The sequence below is a fragment of the Elgaria multicarinata genome, chromosome 1, assembly GCF_023053635.1.
Source record: "Elgaria multicarinata webbii isolate HBS135686 ecotype San Diego chromosome 1, rElgMul1.1.pri, whole genome shotgun sequence".
Classification (NCBI taxonomy): domain Eukaryota; kingdom Metazoa; phylum Chordata; class Lepidosauria; order Squamata; family Anguidae; genus Elgaria; species Elgaria multicarinata.
The window spans coordinates 28,255,856-28,276,071 of NC_086171.1; the positions used below are offsets into that span (position 1 = coordinate 28,255,856).

The following is a 20,216-nucleotide window of genomic DNA, read 5'->3' on the forward strand; positions in this document are numbered from 1 at the left end:
GATCACAATTAAAGAGAAAAGTGAAGATTTTAATTAAACAGTGCAGAGGGAAAATGTTCTGATATTTATTATAACGAAGCCTTTGAATACTTATCAAGACTCTTTAAAAAAAAATCCCAACAACCCAGCAGTAATAATTCACATGGATTATCTTGACTTAGTCACAAATGATAAAGAACTGCAGGCCTGCTTTTGCAGTTGCACACACCAGTAACACAAGAAAGATAATTACTCAGGTAAAGAAGTGGTTCCTGCTCACATGAACTGAATTTATCAATCGTAAAATGGCATGTTATTTAGAAGGTGCGCATAGGGGTTGGGGAAATGGGGAGAAGAAGGTGGCGGTCACTCTTGTATATTTCTCTACCCCTCTGCAGAAATAAGGACGCCAGGGCAGGATCTACACTTACGATTTAAAATGTTAAGGAAGGGTTTCGATAACTTATTGGGTCATAGGACACTATGTTTGTATCATCGATGTATTTAATTTCCTTCTTTCATTGTATTTTTCCATTGTTACATTTAAATAGCGTTGCAAGTCTTATGTGCCCCCTTACCTCGTTATTGTTTTGTCTCACTGAATTTTCAAGCCTCGATGGTCAGCCAATCGCTTTCCTGGGGGCGTGGATACTTCCTTTTGGCGCCTAAAACTAGTGCACTATAAGCTCCAAAGGGCTTGAGGGAGGAAATTTTAAAAATCGTAACAAATCAACGAATGACCCAATCTGATTAAAATTTGGTATGCTGAAAGCCCTCATTAAGACCTGCCTCTGTGCCAATTTGGAGCTCTTTAGCTTTAAAACTTACACAGTTGTAAGCATTTGTTTAATTTCCATTTTAAAAAATCATAACAATTCAACGGGGGGGGGGGGGAGGCGAAGCCAGGAGATGAGGAAGTGGGCGGAGCAAAGAGATGAGCAACGGTGAGAAAGACCAAGCTCTAGTGATAAAACAAACAGTGTGTCCTGCTCTAATCAATGAATACCGGGAAAGCGAAAGGTTAGTAATGCAACATTACTGGAGTGTGCCCCTTGACGTTTTAAAATGACACAAATTAAAATGTTTCCAGTGGTAGGAAAGAACACAATAAGCAGTAGTGTAGATCCACTCCAATTCACATTCTGTGTGGGAAAACACATGTATGCATGGATGTTTGATATTCTTTTTGGAATTACAGATCTCCCACAGTGCATCCAAAACTGATTCTCAAGACCAGGGAGGGTAATAAGTGCATTCAAAAACCATGTCTGACATGGTACAGAAGAGCTGCTCTTTGAAGAGAAGAGCTCAGATCATTCATACAATAGCCCATGCACGTGTGCACTGAACTTGGGGCCAAATATGGTTTTCACCTTAGGACATTAGTCTAAATGTTCTGCATGTGAGTGGAAGTCTGTTTTGAATTATCCAAGAAGGTACATATGAAATATGATTTAGGGGATGAAGAGCAATCATCACTTGGCTCTTATCTCCCTCCTTTTGTGTACAGGTTTTTACGCCCCTCCATTTCGGAGTTCATTTTAAAACTTTTACTTAATTGCAAAGGCAACTGCGATTTCTGCCCTCTTCTGCTTTCTGGCTCTACACTGTGTAAGCGTTCTACCTTAATGTCTAATGCTCTCGTGACCAGAAAACAATACATTCATCTCATCTTTGTTTTAATCTTGTGTAAGACACAGGTCTTCAGAGGTGAAATTCTCACTCACCTACTCATGGCATCAAGTAGCTCTAGAGTTTCATTCATCTGAAAGCTTGCACAGTCTGTTTAGCAGACCATCTCACTTTAAGGGCCTGTTAAACTAATATTGACTTTTCCCACTAAAGCAGAATCTCTGTTATTTGTGACCAGAAGACTAGGGGGAAACGGCAGGAAGCAAAAGAAAGAATCTTTTTGAGTTTTCTTTCCTCACCACCAATGCCACCATACCTTTGAGAGTCAGTCTATTTGTGGTATGCACCTAGTGGAGGGCGTTAAGATATTCAGGCATAGGATTTTCCATATTTCACAGAAATATTGTTTACTCTGGGATTCATTTATCTACTCTTAAAAATATTTTCTCCCTGTTTGCTGTCTTTGAAACCCCTGAATAGATTTGTAATTTCTATTAAAATGGTTTGGTTGTCTTTCATACCTGTATCCATTCTCTGCTGGAATCCTCACCAGGTGTCCATCCATTTTCAGGGTAATTTAATCGGGACCTTTCTGAAGACCAGTTGGTGCTATACTGAGAAGAAGCACTGATTTGGTCAGAATGGATTTCACCAGATTCCATGCCTAGTGGTTCAGCACACTGGAAATCTGAAAATAAAAATGCTGTCAGTAACATGAACCTCCCTATAGTTCAGTATCCCTTCCTTTCCTCTTTGAATGAGGATGCCTAAGTACTGTGATGTGACTTAATCCAATGAGGGCACACTGGGGCTGAAACAGCTCTTCTGTTGCTGGCAATTTGGGGCTAGTTCTGAGATGACTATTTAAAAGCATGTAAGGCTGGAGCAACAGGCAAGGCTTTCCAATGTCAGAAGAGTCAGATGCAAGAACTCTCCATCTTCATTGTATGTTTGTAGCTACTTTGATTACATGTTTCTAGACTGCTGGGATATAAATACTGAAAATAAAAACACAAATAAAAATACATAGTGGACCTACAATGGGGCCTTTTCATGTTCCTTATGACAGCTTTTTGTCACACCAATATGACATTATACAATTCTGTTGTATGTTGGCATTTTTTGAGACAACCCTGGTATACAGTCATTTTAGCCCAGCACGTGCAATTTCCATTTTAAGATAAAACAATAATAAAAATATAGCCATTCTCAGAGAGAGAATATTAGACTAAACAGCATATATATATATATATATATATATATATATATATATATATATATAAATATCTCATCCTTCTTTCAAGAAATTCAAGCTGGTTAATTAAACTTCACAACAACCCAGTCAGGTAGGGTAGACTCAGAGATAGTCACTTGCTTGAGAAATCTGCAACAGTTCCAAATGAGTGTGGATTTCTAGGAATATGACCTGGGGATTCCACAGCGGAACAGCTTTTCCCAAGCCACGCGGATTCTGCTTTCTTGTGGACCATTTTTCCTTCTACTTTTTGTGGGGAGGGGATTTGCACTAATTCACATTAACTAATGAGCATTAGCACATTTGTGCGAGTGTGCATTAGCACTAATGCAAATTCACGCTAATGCAAATATGAAAAAAAATTGGTTAAAAAAAAATCTGATTCCATCAATGAGTAGACAATGGATGCTTTACAAGTTACGACAAACACACAAAATCAGTTCATCCCTCACCTGAGGTCACCCAGAAAGCTTGATAGTTAAGCATGCTTTTGAACCAGGTCTCCCTGTCAAAGCCCAGCCCTTTATATACCTCATTGTGTTGGCTTTATGTCATGGCTGACCGTACCATTAGGTGAATCATGGGAGGCAACGATGACAGATCCCTCTCAGGCTATTCCTCATGAGCCCTCAGCCAATCCCTTCGTTGAAAGACAGAGCTGTCTATGCCACCCAGCCTGTCCTGAGACTCCTAAACTGGCCTGCTGCTGGCTTCTGTATATGGAATGGGGAGGGGCACCATTTTGTTCTTTGCACTGGGCATCAAAATGTCTTGGATCAGCTCTTCTCTAGCCACTTCAGAGGCTGGTATTACTTCCCATGCACACAATTAAACATTGGAAATTTATATTGGCCCATCCATGGCCCATTCAAGTTTCCAGTTAATATGGGATTAAATGTGTCCATGGGGAATTTATAATTTATAATTTCCCATGGACACATTTAATCTCACATTAACTAGAAACTTGAATGGGCCATGGAAGATCAATTAAACCCTTGCTCTAGGTTTGGATTGAGGCACGGCTTTACATTGCAGTCATAAGTGGGGTCACGAAGGCAGGAGATGAAGCAGCAGATTTATTCCCTCACCAGAAGCTCTGCTCTCTCGGCAGGCAGGGCAGGTGTAGTGCGTGGAGTTTTTCCTCTTCCACCACCAAATAATTTACTTATTTTTCTTATTTCTCCTCTCACTAGTTACAATTTCCTATGACTGCTTGAGGCTGGTGTAAATGAGGTAGCCAATCCTGAGGCCCTCTCAGGGGAATGAAGAGGGCTTGGATTTGGTGGATCCAAGGCCAACTACATCCTACCCCAAAACGCCCCATTTGGGGGTCTTCCAATGGCTACTGCTGGTGGGAACACTACCAATGGTAACTTTCCACCCACTGAACTTTCTAGAGGCAGAACTGGGCTTCCCAGGTGGATGGAACACTCCTTCACCTGGAGGTCTGGTGAAGGAGCACCTCTGTCTAATCCGAATACCGCCCAGCACTTTAGATTTGGGGGTTAGGATTGCCTTCCCTGAATGTTAATGGGAAACTTGCAGGATGCTGCATTTACTTATTTTCTGGCAGGCCTATCCAGATCAATGTAAAATCATGAATTTTTAAGATGTATTGATTCCTGTTCTAATGCTGCTCCCCGCCTCGATCCAAAGGGAGAGGCGGGTAAGAAATAAATAAATATATTATTATTATTATTATTATTATTATTATTATTATTATTATTATTATTATTATTATTATCTTCAGCCTTAAAAGCTGTCAATGTAGTCTTCGCACTCTTCTTCCTCTACATGGGAGACAAAGCAGGCCAACCCCTATGACAAGTGTTCAGCTCAGACCAAAAATAGCACTAAGTCTAAGTGCAGCAATAAATGTTAACAAGAGAATTGCAGTAAAATGTTTTAAAAATCAGAAACTAGCAGCGATGTGACAGGGGTATTATTAACCTTGTGTTCCCTACAATTTTAATTCTATTTGAAGGTTAAAAAACCACACAACCAAATGAGATCTGGTCGATCAGCATTTTCGCTTTGAGAGAAACAATTCTGAGTCAGACAGAAATATTGCAACTGGTTATTAAGAGGCATTTAGGAATAAGTATGACTTCTTTATATTGTGGAATTTCCATCTGAAATAGTGAATTATAGTATTCTTTATATCTGAAATGGGTGTAAATAAGTGCTATTACTTCAATCGGAGATGCTCTGTAGATAAAGTAATAAATACCTAGCTGCTGCAATTCTTCTAAGGAGCTAGGAGCTTCTAGATACTGGAGTGACTCCCCTTGTCAGGTTAGCCATTGGCTCTTGTCAGTAGGAAACACTTCCTGTTCAGGCTAAGACTGTCTTTCCTGGTTCTGGCTCTTGTTTTGTTCCAATCCCTGACTTGTTCTCTGATCTCTTGGCTCTGACTCCTGGTTCATGTTTCCCAGTTCCTTGCTCTCACTTGATGGTTGTCTATGGCTGAGCTCCAACACAAGCTGTTTGAAATCTACCATAGATTTTGATTTTTTGATCCTAAGAATTTTTGTTGTTGTTTTAATAATAATAATAATAATAATAATAATAATAATAATAATAATAATAATACAAATTTCTTGACCTCGTGTTTATTTTTTAATTGGACTGTCTTGAGCTGACTGACTAGGTAATGGTTTTAGTAGTTATATTTTGCAAATTTTAACTTGATTTAAACAGGCACATCAACATTTCAGTGTGTACAAAGAGAGGTTTTCGGTGTCCTATTTGTCTCCTGAAAGCTCAGAAATGAAAGAAACTTTGGGCAGGATTTCTCAGGATCAGTAGGAGAGCTTTTGTGTCCTGCACAATTACCAGCTCCCATTCCCTGGTGTGCAGACCAAAAGTGTGATATTGCACAACACTACACATATCCCAGTGCATATGCATATCGTAGTACATATGCAGTGTACCAACAGATCTGTTCAAGGTACTGGAATATGTCAGAGAGGTGACCTATTGTATTGAAGTCTAGATTTGCTCCAATAAACATCACAACATCATGAGTTTATAGAGAAACCAATTTGAGAGGAAATGTCTTTTGGCATTGGTAATCAAAGGGTAACTGCTTTAAACACACACACACACACACACACACACACACACACACACACACACACGATACAGCCCTTATTTAAGTAAGATTTCTTTAAATATTTCATGCAACACCCAGCAGATTGAGAAGACATGATGGAGAATATTTGATGTCCAGCTCTGCAGGATAGATAAACACTGACCTTCTGATACACTGTTCTGCAGCACAGTGTAGTTTGCAGAGAATCCTTCTTTTGCTATTGCACTGTCGGTGTAGAAAACCATAGAAAGTATGCCAGTTGAAGAGCGTACACGTCCTGGTGTGTTTTGCCCACAGTATCGACCTATGTGAGGGCCAACTGAAGGGAAACAAGAGGAGAATATAGAAGTCCCTGTAACAATAAAGACTGCATACAATAGACTCTCTCCAACCCCACCCAAAGAGAAACGTTTACAGGAAACAGGAATTACTGTGAAATTTTCATATCATATTAACCAAACCAATGAATTGTTCCATCCCATCATATAATCCTTGCTCTTAAAATATTCTAAGATTGCTTGAGGATTTAGTTGTTCCGCATTTTAAAACGAATCAATCTGGTTTGCAGTTCCTGGACTAATACATACATCACATCAGTATATAGCTATCCTTCAGATTTTGTGATATAGTTCTCAGCTCATCCAAATGCATTGTTTGGGACGAAATGCCTACAAAAATGTGTATTTTAAGATAACATGCATACAAAAATGCATATTTAATGAAATATTTAAATGTCAAATTTTGTGCATTTTTTAATGAAAACATTCTGATTGATTGATGCAGAAATGGGATGGAAGGGATCCATGAATGAATGAATGTGAAACTGACACAGAGTGGAATTAGAGCAATCTATCCATCCCTAATTCCAACTAACAATGCAAAATCTGGAAAACAACAACATAAATTTTCAAGGAATTTGTTTTACTATTGTGGTTATAACCAATGAAGCATGCAATTGCAACATGAAGAAACAGTTACCATTAGGAACATGACTGACTTACTAATAAGAAAGAGGGGACATGTCTACACCATACGGTGTAGAGCGAGGGAGGCGGGACAATCCTGGACTTACATGCTTCCAGGATCATCTCAGGGTGTCTAGATGCAGTGTGCGATGTCCCGGGAGGAAGAGGACGTTGCACCCGCCATTTTTTTGTTTTTTTATCGGAAAAGAGCACAGAAGTGCTCCACCAAAAAAGTAAGTTTTTAAATTTTTTTTTATTCCCGCTCCCCCCACCCCACCCCCGATGGGCACGGAGCTCCTGAGGATCTCCTCAGGAGCTCCGTGCCCAGGCCCTGGCTCCTTGTGGTTACTTGCAAGGAGCTGGGATGGAAACGGGATGCCTGGCCACATTTCCTGCAGTCTCGGATCATCCTGGGACCATGGAAAAAGTTGGGATAGAAGGATAGGGTGATATCTCAGGGAAAGGGAGGGATCATCCCTTCCTGCCCCCGGAATCCCCTGTGTGTCATGTGGACGATTCCCGGGATATAACCCCATCTAGCCATGTCCAGGGTTTGAGTAGTCTGGCTTGCATAACCAGTTCTATGAGACAAATCCCATCATCCACATATGAGAATTCATAACACTCAACAGTCAGTGAACAAGCTAATGGAAAGGAAAGGTGAATTGCACTGAAACAAATAGTATTTAACAGAGATAAGCTCAGGAGTAGAAGATGTAGACACAAATGGAACAGAAGGGTAATGTCTTAGAATGGATCACTAGGATATATTTAACATAACCTTGCCATAAAGCAACATCAAAAGATATTGAATTGGATTCAGATTAAGGGCAAATCTACACTAGGTTTTTTGTTGGCACTGAAACACCTGGCTCACTTATGCACACAATCCATTGTCCTGATGCCATATTCCCCTCAATATTCAATTTTTCTCACCCCACTTTTATGATCTTTTTGGATGACCGTGGTTTCTGTGTACTATTGAGTTATATATATATATATTACCACCAGTGAGAGTAATTTCAAAGCACTCTATGTAGGGCTGCCTTTGAAGATGGTTCGGAAGCTGCAGCTCGTGCAAAATGCAGTGGCCAGATTGATTTCTGGAACCAGAAGGTTCGACCATATAACACCTGCTCTGGTCCGCTTGCACTGGCTGCCTGTATGTTTCCGAGCCCAATTCAAGGTGCTGGTTTTGACCTATAAAGCCTTACATGGCTTGGGACCACAATACTTGATGGAACGCCTCTCCCGACGTGAATATACCCGGTCGCTACGTTCAACATCTAAGGTCCTCCTCCAGGTGCCTACTCCGAGAGAGGCTCAAAGTGTGGCAATGAGGGACAGGGCCTTTTTGGTGGTGGCCCCCAGACTATGGAATGATCTCCCTGACGAGGCTCGCCTGGCGCCAATGCTGCTATCTTTCCGGCGCCAGGTTAAGACTTTCCTCTTTGCCCAGGCATATGGCAGCACATCTTAATTACCCACATGTTTAGTTTTTTTTAACGGTTTTTAATGCTTTATGTGTGTATGTTCTGTGTTTTAAAAATTTAAATTTTGTATACTTGTTTTTATCTCAATTTTAGAATTTCTGTAAACTGCCCAGAGAGCTCTGTCTATGGGGGCGGTATATAAGTGTAATAAATAAATAAATAAATAAATAAATAAATAAATAAATAAAACAAACCTATTTCACAACATTCTCCCCAACACACACAAACTTGCACCTTTTTCTTTGGACACATTAAGAGATTGTGGACAGGAAATCTGTGGTTTCCTCCATTTCCTCTCCTTCAATGACAGGTTCTTTGCTCAGCCATTCTTTTAGCCTAATTTGCAATGTGCATCTACACTGCAGCGCAGCTGTAAATAACCATATTATCTCTTTATTTACAGCACTATGTTGTGGTATGCCCACAGCACAATTCCCACTGTGCCCACAGCACTATGTGGGTGGCACTTGATTGCATTATAAAACTGTGGATACTATGCTGTATTCATTAATGTGTGACCAGACAGCAGTGATTGCATATGAAAACAAATAATAGCACAACGTTCCACTATAGCCTATCTAACTAAGTTAGTCACATTTAATTCCCACCGAAATCAATGAGATTTCCATTAGCTATGGTTAACTTTTCACTTTGATTTCAGTGGGCCTACGTGTGGCTAAATTATTATAAATCCATATATATATATATATATATATATATATATTAGGGCTGTGCACTCCCTCCCCGAACCGCTTTGGATCCCAATCTGGGCCCGAACCGCTTCGGGTCGATCTGGACCTCTGCCGATCTGCTCTGGAACTGGATCCAGAGTGAGATCCGGAGGTATGGATTGATATTTGGCCCCCATTTTGCCCCCCTTCCCCACTTACTTGCCTCCGCAGTGGGTGGCGGAGGCAGGTAAATGGGGAAGGGGGGGACAAAACGGGGCCCGAATAAGTCCCCCTCTCCTTTTACCTGGCTCCACTGTTCGCCACCGCATGGACCACGGCGGCGGCGGGCAGTATGCCCCCCCTTACCTGGTGCCATCACTGCCGTCACCACACGGACTTCCGGCTTGAGGCCTGGCCCGCAGTTGAAGCCACTGCCTGGACCGCTATGGATGCAGGTAAGCCTCCCTCCCCCTTACCTGGCTCCACGGCCATTGCTGCATGGACTGCACCGCTGCCGCCACCAGGTAAGCCCCCCTCCCCCCACTTACCTAGGTCCGGAGCTTTGGAACGGTCCGAATTGCTTCGGACCGTTCCAAACCGCTTTGAGCCGATCTGGACCTTCCCCTATCCGCTCCGGAACCGGGCTTCAGAGATCTGGATTGGTCCACCCCGATTCGGATCTGGGTATCCGTAACGGAGCGGAGCACACCCCTAACAGTTGCATACCAATCAAATTAGTGAAATGACAGATGAAAAAACCAGCAAACTATCTTCTGTCATTTCTGGAATCAGTGCTTACATACGATGGTGTGATATCAGTTTACTATATGCAATCCCTTCATTTGTTTTGATATGAATTGGTGTGTTTACATTTATGAGTCAGTTTGTAACACTGAGAAGTTACATATGTTCCCAGTTTTAAGGGGTCGCCCTTCCATTGCTCTGTTCGCCTCTACATCCTCTACATGGCTGGCTGTGCCTCTGTATGATACTGTGCACTCAGGACTTTACATTCATTCATTCGTAACCCCATGTTCACAGGGCAAGCTGCCTTGGGTTGTTTCAGTGAATTCAGAGAAAAGCCTGAGTGGTTGCAATTGCCCAGCAATCAATGACTCCCCTTTGTCCATTCCTATTTGTGCTTTCAACATCTTGAAGCTCGAAGCTTTTCCTCCTTTGCTCACACTGTGGCTTGTGCCACCAAGGAAATAATTCACATTGAGTATGAAATATTTCCTTTCCATTACAATAATATCCCTCAGAGGTATTCAGTGAAGATATATGCCAGTGAAATTGCCTCTGGAACAACAAATCTTTTGCTAGTAAAAATCTATAACAGGATTGGCTAAAGTTCCTAAGCCTAAGAGCCTCTTACCACAATTTCCATATGGCTAAGAGCCAAACCCTACACAAACTCCATGCCTTCCCAGCCATTTACTTCTCTGCTCTCAAGAATCAGCATTCATTGCCTTTTCCTTCTTAGTGGCTTTCCCCCAAAGACCCCATCCTACCATAACTTCCATACATATTTCGTTTCAGTAACCCTTCCCATATCCCTGCCCCCCACCCCTGTCTACTAGCCAAAGGGCTTCTGCTTCCCTTTTCTCTCAGTTCTTCCAAAAGTCTCCATGGCCTCTTGGCGAATTTCACTGATAAGCAACATTTACTGTATGTGATTCCTCTCTCTTCCTTGGTAATGGCAACCTTCTTGTCTAAGCCAGAAGCCATGGCTAGGAAAGTAATCAAACATGTGTTCTCTCTGTTTACTAAGTATAGCAAGCCCCCTGCTTCAATGATACCCAAAGCCCAATTCAGCTTGCTGCACAGCACTGCTGTATTTAGCATGACAGGTTCAACACACACCATGGCCTAATCTAATCTACACCAAGCAGGATATTGCAGTATGAAAGCAGTATGAAAGCAGTATATAAAAGGCAGGAACCACATCAAGCAGGATATAGCAGTATGAGAGAGGTATATGGTCTGTGTCAATAGGCCCCAACAGTTGTCAGTGCACTTCAATACCACTATAAAGCAGTAGTGTGGCTCCTGTCTTTTATATACTGCTTTCATACTGCTTTCATACTGCAATATCCTGCTTGGTGTAGATGAGGCCCATGAGTCAACCAGTCTGAGATTTCCAAAGCTTTACAGCATGCAAGATTCCTAGGTTGAACTTTAATTTCAGCACTATTTAATAAGGTTCTAAGATGTTATAGACAGCTAAGCAGGACACATCCTTACCCTTTCCTTAGAGAGCGTGCCTTGCACCAACTCCTGGTTGCTTTGTCAATACCTTCTCATACTGAAATGTTGGCTGGATTCAGACAACATGATAATCAACGGTGGTTTAAATAGTCATTTTGTGGCAGGAATTTTTTAACCAACAGTTGATTAGTTGGCTGAAATAACCAACACAAATAACAAATGCTGTGCAGAGTTGGTTATCTGAACCATAGTTGGTTATCACGTTGTGTGGAGGGCACCATTGGTTATTTCTTCAAACACCATTGGTTATTTTGTCAGCCACAAAGTCATGAGGCAAGACCAGTCAAAGTGGTGGCTGCCACTCTAGTCCAGCTGGCAGGATAGGTTTTAGGCAGCAATGGCTGATGAGATACTAGTGGAAGGACTGAGGGGGGGAGGAGACAGGCAGGAGGATGAGTGAATCCCCTCATCGTGGACTAATAGTCAACACAATGGTGATCCTAATCCACACCATGGTTGGTTATTATCATGTTGTGTGGGGAGTAACCCCTAGATAAACAGCTGTCGAGTTGATTATTACCCCACCGTTGACTATTGTGTTGTCTGAACGCAGCTGTTCCCCCTCCCCCAGACAACTCTGTTCTTCAACTTCTTGTCCAACTCCAACAGGGCTGGTGTAGAGAGCACTGATGTCCCCAATAAGTTGGTGTGTTGTATGGAACACTTTTATCACACTAATAGATTGTTGCTTCTTTTAAGGAGTAACCGAATCCTGGAGTCTTACCTGAGAGCTCTGACCCTGTGCAGGGATCCAGACCTGTAAGTATGATGGTAGGCACATTGGCCTCCCCCTCCCACAATGTATCCAACCTCAACACATTTATTTTAATGTTTATTTATTTAAGCAATTTCTTGTCTGCTTTCCATGATAAAATGATCCTATATACTCCGAGCATGTGCAGTTTCTCATTCTGCAGCAAGCAGAGGGCAGTATCCAACAACATTCCTACATAGAGTAGACCCACTAAAGTGAATGGGCCTAGTTTACATAGGACTCCCATTGGATATTACCCAGAGTCAGCCCCGCTGTGTGCCAGCATGTCCATGTTGACCTAGGTGCTGATGGCAAGCCTGTTTGCCGGTGCCCCCATCACCTGCTGTTCTGTGGGTGGTCATGGGGGAGGCTCAGGATTTCAGCCCTGAGGTCCTCCGTAATTATATTCATCTGGAATTTATGATGGATGTTGTGTGATGCCCATACATGAGAGAGAGGTTTGGTGGTGCAAGGAAAGGAAACTGTTCAGGAATTTAAGGAGGTGTATGGGATGTCATTTATTGGACAAGTTTATAGGCCCCACCCCAAGCCACTGAAAGTGTCTGGCCACTTTCACAGGAGCAACAGGAACCTGCTCATTTGTGGGTCCACCAGCGTCAATCCTCCACAGAACAAAATCTAACACCTCTGTGGGGTTTTATCTGTTTTATCTTGCATATGACTATTCAACATCAAGCCTTTTCCTATCATTGTCTTTCTCATTTCTGTCTAATGGGCAAACATCTGGGACTTCGCTCCTTTCAGTTAGGACCTTTGATCATTGCAGCCATTGACCTTAATGAAGAGGAGAAAAGAAGTCACTACCATACTGTACTGTGGTACATATTCTGACCCACTCTCTCGATCCCACCCTCCACCCCTATTTCCTACTAGGAAGCTTCCTTTGACATAGCAAAGGGAACTTGTTTTAAGCAGATTCACACTTTAAGATTCAATGTGACTCGCAGGTTTATAATTTTTTAAAGACATGCATACCTTTAATTTCAAATTTTATTCTTCTGAATATTGCCACTGGATATCACAGTTGAATTCTCATATCTAGCTGTAAGAATTCAGAAGCTGAAAGCTTTGTAGAATATGATATAAAGAGGTATTGAATTTTCTTACTCAACATGTAAGGCTTTGCCTATTGAGCTAATGCAATATTGATCTGACCTGAAATGGATGAAATACAGGTTTTTAGTCTTCCTATATAAATACAAAGCATACTTAAACTTCTCTCTTTTTATTTTCAATTTCAGGCTTCCAAACCTGCGAATGACAATAAATTACTTAATAATGTGTAATAGGTGACCACACTAAATGGCTCACCATGAAGAAAACATCTTGACCAATAATTCATGAGATTATTTCACTACCTGCTTAGCTAGAATGTGTCAGTCTTTCTTGAAGGCTCCTATTAATCTTTCTTTGCCTTGTAATTTGTGGGCTGAGGGGCAAATGGATTTTAGCACAGCAAATCTACTCTTGGCTGTTTAAATTAGAATTACAGAGTGGCTGGGACCCATTTGAAGTTACTGCTATAAATTATTGTATTTTGAAACTTACAATTCTGAACAGCATCAATCTTGGAGCTGTATGATTAGGAGATTCTAAACTTTAACTTAGGGGAAAGTGAAAATGTCCATTATTTTTTATTTGGGCTAAAAGATTTAAATAATAGCAAGAATAATTACACTGTAAGAAAAGGCACTGTTGGTGTTTTTCAATAATCTGATTGAGAGAATGTAATAGCTAGCTACCTTTAGTGAACATGAAAGGCATAGTTTGAAATGTTGACAAAGACAAGTTCCATTGACCTCAATGGGACATTAAACACATGCTTTTCTCTCCCATTGAAATCAGTGTTTAGAATGGTTTATGGACTAGATTTGCTCATAGAAGGCAATAGAGAGCCTTTACTAATAAACATGAGCATGCTTTGCTGTTTCCTGCAGATCATGCTGCTGTTAAAGGCATAAACAAGACAGGCCTTTTGTTTTTTGGTCAAAAGGCAACTCGAACATGCACATATGAAGACAAATGAATAAAGATGCGTTTCATCTGCTCAGAAATCAGAGTAGGTATGCATGATATTGACCAAGTATGATATTGACCATAGCAAAAATGCTTCCTTGGAGTGCCTTTTCAGCTTCCCTGACAGAATGGCTGACAGAATGGCCTTGCCAGATCACCTGTCCTAGATTGAGCTTTGCCTAATGACAGGGTAATAGCAACCACTGGAACCCAGCTGGGGTATGGTCAGGGCATTAATCTGTTCTGAGAGCTTTCAGGCCTTCCTCGGGTGTCTTGGCTAGGGTTTTCTTTGTAATTAAATGTCTTGCAGCATCAGCCCAATTTGGGGATACCTTGGCCTTCTTGACAAGACTTTCTAGAATGGCTGTAGGTTCTGGGTTTCCCTTGTGCTCTGAGCTTCCCCAGGACTAAAGTCATCACACCATAGCCATGGAAAACAGTAGCCACCCCTTGGTCAATGACTGTGCAAATGACCAAATTCCAGGATCCTTAAGCTGTTGTCTTTTGCTTGTGTTATTCTACATGTACCTAACACAACTCTTCTACTGTTCCCCACCATCATCATTTTAATTTAAAAATGTTCCATTTTATGGCTTTTAATACAAAATATGAAATAATGACTAATGTTACATGCTGACATTTCATATGCCTACACATGCTAACGCATCCCAGGAAAGGTGTGACAGCTAAGTAGTCATAGAAATGCATGTTTTAAATGTCACAATCCTGATTTCTATAGTTTAAACAAAAGATACTTTTAATCCAAAGATACACCGGAACAATTATAATACTTGCTTATAATGGCTTCAATTCAGTCATTTTCCTGAACCAGAAAATTACCACTTCAGGGCAATAACCTTGACACTAATATCTTTCAAAATATTTCAGATAATTTGGCTGATTGGTCTTTTTCCTCCACTTATCAGCTGAAATAAAAAAAATTCTACAGGAATTCACACTGTTAAGCTGTGCTAGGGAGAAAAACCTATTATTAAATTTAAAGGCACTACTGATATAAGGCTATTCTAATGGACATGTTAAATACCAGATAGTCCTTCAGTCATTCTTTTGCCTTCTCCATTGTTACTTACTAAAGGGGATTTTAGAGAACCATGAAGGTATTTAATCCTAAATATAAACAAACTCAAACAAACATGAGAACTAGATTGCTATTTACTCTCAAAGGTTTAAACCCTCCATTAAAAAGATACTGTCTCCTCAATGTTTAAAGAGAACTATGTTAAAATATTAGGTTTAGTTAGGGAACATCACATCTTTTTAAGTCAAAACCAATAACAAAAATACTTGTTATTATCAGTAAGAACTAACCAATACCTTATAGAGAATAAGGAGGCAGAATCCAGGACTGTTTCAATTCAGACTACAAGTAGAGGAAGTGTCTCTGTGTGTCATATTTTTAATACATTCCCATGTATGAAATCCCCTGCATTCTGAATGTCTCCCATGACTTTGCTTTTAGGAAACTATTACATGAGGGAGAACAATGTAGCATAGCCCTCTTTGTGATGTGTAGTTTACTGCATGCACAGATTTTTTTATAATAGACAAGGTGGGGGAGCATTCAGAAGTAATTGGTAGTATCCAATGTCAGTCCTACTTCAAGTAGGCCCATTGAAATGAAGGAGACATAATTTAGTCATGTCTAACAAGTCCCATTCATTTCAGTGGGTCTACTTGAAGTAGGACTAACATTGGACACTACCCAATGAGTCTTATCTGTAATCTGAGCTGGTACAAGTTCAGAATGCTACCAACGAAATCGGTATACAAAATGTACGCTTTTATTTTTTAAGAGCTGTCCCAAGGGATGATCCTGGATTCCTCTCTGGGCATGTCTACACCAGGGGAGGGGAGGGGGAGGATTTCGCGATATGCTGATTGTGAGATCCTCCCCCTCCGTCCACATGGGCCGCGCGGCATCCTGGGGATTGTGCCTGTCACTGCGGCCATTTTTTAAAAACGAGCGCTCCAACGAAAAGTAAAAGGTAAAAAACCACACACACCAACCCTGCTCCCCTCTCCACCCCCGATGGGCACGGAGCTCCTGAAGAGCTCTGTGCTCCATGCCCGATTCCTGGCTCCTCACGTCGTCCCAGTAAAAGCCGTCCTGGTAATCCCAGGGAAATAGAGGGATCATCCCTCCCTGCCCCCGGGATCCCCTGTGCATCATATGGACACATAGGGATGATCCTGGGGTGAGCCCAGGGAGAAGGCATCATTAGTTTCTCTATGTAAATGACATCATCAGTAAGGTGACTTGTTAGGCAAAACTGCTAGCAGCTGTGGTATGGTGATAGAGGAGCAAAGGGATGTCCCACTCATAGCTTTCAGCACAAGGAAGCAGCGGTGGAGGTGGGAGTGTTGCAGACAGCACTGTGCCTGAGCCATGTGGATAGCTGCCCTGCTCCTGACTCCATAGTTCAAATAACATTGTACACAGCCTTAACATACTTCCTCATTCTGTATAATGAAGAGAATGGCTCTAGAATCCAACAAAATACAGCCTGGGTATGTACAAGGAAAGTGATTTCTGTTGCCACTTTTTATGCACTATGAATTTTGTTTCAGGTTGGTGGTGGGGACTTAAACAGACAAGCAAAACAGACTAGGCATGTTTAGCCTAGAGAAGAGAAGATTGAGGGGAGACATGATAGCACTCTTCAAATACTTGAAAGGTTGTCACACAGAGGAAGAGCCATGATCTCTTCTCGATCATCCCAGAGTGCAGAACATGGAATAATAGGCTCAAGTTACAGGATGCCAGATTCTTGCTGGACATCAGGAAAAACTTCCTGACTGTTAGAGCAGTATGTCAACGGAACCAATGACCTAGGGAGATCGTGGGCATTAGAGGCATTCAAGAGGCAGCTGGATAACCATCTGCTTTAGGGTGGATTCCTGCATTGAGCAGGGGGCTGGACTCAATGGCCTTATAGGCTCCTTCCCAATCTATGATTCTATGATTCTATGAAAAGGTGTTTCTGTTCAGCTGCTCAGTATGGTGCACAAAGCTTTTGAAAAAGTACTGAGGACAGTTGCTTGCACATCGCTTCATATACATCTCCCATGGCTCCTCAAATTCTCACATGGGCACCTTAAAGATTAGTGCTCAACCTATGAAACCCTTAAGGTTAAATTTCACAAAATCCATAACAGTAACAGTGAACCACAAGTAACATGATAAAATCCTTACATCCTCTTTCTATTACTGCTAACAATATGCAAGATAAACTTCTAGAGCGTGCATCAGCATGAGTTTACCATAAATAAATATTTGCAGCTTCACTGAAATTAAAGGGATTTCTGCACATATATATCTCAGAGTGGATTTTGGTACCAGGGCAGTACTTAGAGTAGAACTACATGTTATCAGAAATGCAGGGAGGGATGTGGCTGGAAATGGCACCCCCATGTCTAATTCCTGCACTCCCCCCTACATAATGTATTATCCAATTTACTTCATGTCTGAATGTCATGATGCTGTGAGTTTCTCAACTCCATAACATTGGCCACTGCTGGTGGAGGCAGCAGAACATTTAATGTGATGCTATCAAGACACAAGAAAAGCTGAACTTCATTTGGTGGAGGATATGGGGAACTTGATACCGGACTGCCATTTTTGGTGGTGGTCCTTCATTTTTGAAGTTCCATTCTTTGCCAGACACCATTTTGGACACATTTTTTTTTTACGTCTATGGCCTATGTTTCAAAAAAAGCCAGGACTTCTATAACATCATGTAGATATACAATAAAAGACAATATGCCTTCTACAGCATAATGTGGAGTTACAATCCTATGATTGATATACAGTTCATTTTTTTTCTGGGTGTCTTACCTTCAGGGAATCCATCCCAGATTTCTAATCGGTCATAGCGGCAGAACACTCCTCCTGGAGGGTTTGAATCGGGTTCCAGTTCAAAGCTTTCAAATTCCAGTATAATTTCTGACATCTTTGGTGCAAAGACAATGTAAGTGCATTCAAGGCTATTGGGGTATTTTTCAGGGAATCCTGGCGATTTGATCACTCCACTCATGGATGTATAGTTTCTAGAGCATTCGGGTCCTACGGAAGAAAAGACACAAATAAATAATACAATACACTGGCTTAGTGATCAAATGTTAGCTAGAAAACAAATTAGACCATTTTATCTTTCTCAACAGCAGAGTGGGTTTTGTGTGTGAAACACCTCACTTTAATCACCATATTAATCACCCAGCTAACTTGTTCCTGTTATTGATAATTAGTATTAAAATGTAATTCACATTTATTGCAGGAACTCCAATTTTCAATTTGTAGCGGAGCGATCTGAAAAAGAAAACTTGTGCAATCTCCGAAGGAGGGGGGCGTGCGGGCGGAATTATGACAAAGTCATGTGGGAACAATGAAAGTGTAAGCTGCAGAAATCTCGACAGCCCTGGGGAAATAATTATAGTCCCTTCAAGCTTAAATCTTTACATCTTAAGGTTGACAGCCTTTTATTGGTAAAATAGAACATTTTGCAAGAGGAGGGGAGTGGATTCAGTGGAAGGAGCCGTGGTTTCAGATTCCTAGAGCAGTGACTCAGTAACTCTGCCAGATGTGACCTATGCCTCCTTGACAAACTAGATGTGAAAGGTAATTCGTACTTGTATCAAGGGTGACTGACTCATTCTGAGCGGTGTTGACACAGGTGCACCAGTAAAGTGTTGCTGTTAGTGAAGGCATGATAAACTGTGTGATTACAGGCCATGTTGCTGGAATCCAACTAATATCAGTGTTGACACACTAACCTTACCCATAAACAGTAGTGGTGTAGACTTCTGCATACTCCACAAACACCCGGGTGAAGGAACAAGGGGGCACTGCCCACATAACAGCAGAAGATGCTCAGTCTCACAAACATTCTTCAAATCCTGCTGCTTAGCAGGTAACTTATGTGGATTGATTTTTAGATATCTGAAAGCCACTTAACATATACTTGTTTATTTGCTACCTTTATATTCTACGTTTTCTCCAAGTAGTCCAAGGCACTGTACATGATCATCCTCCCCCTTTTCATTTCATCCTCACGACAACTCTGTGAGGTGGGTTAAGCTGAGATTCTTTGAAGAGCCCAAAGTCACCCTGTGAGCTTCATGGCCAAATGGGGACTAGCAACTGGGGACTCATCTATGCCATTTCCTAGAGAAGGAAATGCAAGTTTGGATGCAGGCTTTGACATGCATATTACTTGTTGGATCAGGAACTACAACTGCAAATGTGAATACAGAGATCATCTATCTATTCTGCACTTCTTTCCATGGGCTGTGTATTCAAATGCACACTCAAATGTGCAATCCCTTCCACTTGTTGATGGAATGTCCATTTCATTGCAAGTAGTGCAGAATAGATGACTTCCACATTCAAAGATTCGTTTAGATGCACTGCTGAATGCACCCATTCCTCATAGATGCTCAGAAGCCTGTTTCCACGAACTAGTCTTCTCTGGATTGATGGATCTGAATTTTACTAGATGGTTTCAGAGTCCTATGAAGTTTGAGAACTCCAGGAGGAGGGAGGAAGTGGCTGATGGAGCTGAGAGGTTGTGAACTTCCATTGTGACGCAGTTCTTACAGTGCTATTTGGAATGTTGGAAAGGCAGGGTAGAGGTGACTTAAATAAACAAAAGATAGATCAATGTGCAGACATTTGATCTAATGTATGGTGTGGGATCAAAATGCCATCAGTTCAGGAATTTCTTCTCCCTAACGGCCTATCATGCCTCCGTCTGAACATTGGATATACCTGCATCTGTACTTGTGTACAGGTCCATGATCTGTATATGACAAAATCAGAATATATGCAATGTGCTCTAGGTATAAAGGGCCCTACGCAAACACAACATCCAATGCACAGACAACAGGGCAGGTGTACTGGTGCAGGAGTGAGGGGGAGGCAGGAGGGAGGCAGTATTGATTCCCTCACCCTGCATTGCAGAACATCTGAGTTGGGTATTTCTTTCAGCTGAAAAACAACACACCAGATACATTATTAGGCAAGCATGAAGCCATCCCCCATCATGCAACTG

The 20,216-nt window shown here is 41.4% G+C and overlaps 1 protein-coding gene across 2 annotated transcripts in view; it reads right to left on the reverse strand.

Annotated features, from left to right (window-relative positions):
• NRP1 (neuropilin 1) overlaps window positions 1-20,216 on the reverse strand; it is a 164,209-nt gene that overhangs the window by 73,153 nt on the left and 70,840 nt on the right. For both annotated transcript variants that reach the window (XM_063125448.1, XM_063125441.1), the window contains exons 4-6: window positions 18,005-18,232; window positions 6,124-6,279; window positions 2,133-2,299 (exon numbers count right to left, since the gene is read on the reverse strand). In XM_063125448.1, coding sequence (XP_062981518.1) covers window positions 2,133-2,299; window positions 6,124-6,279; window positions 18,005-18,232 — 551 coding nt within the window. The remainder of the gene's footprint in view (window positions 1-2,132; window positions 2,300-6,123; window positions 6,280-18,004; window positions 18,233-20,216) is intronic.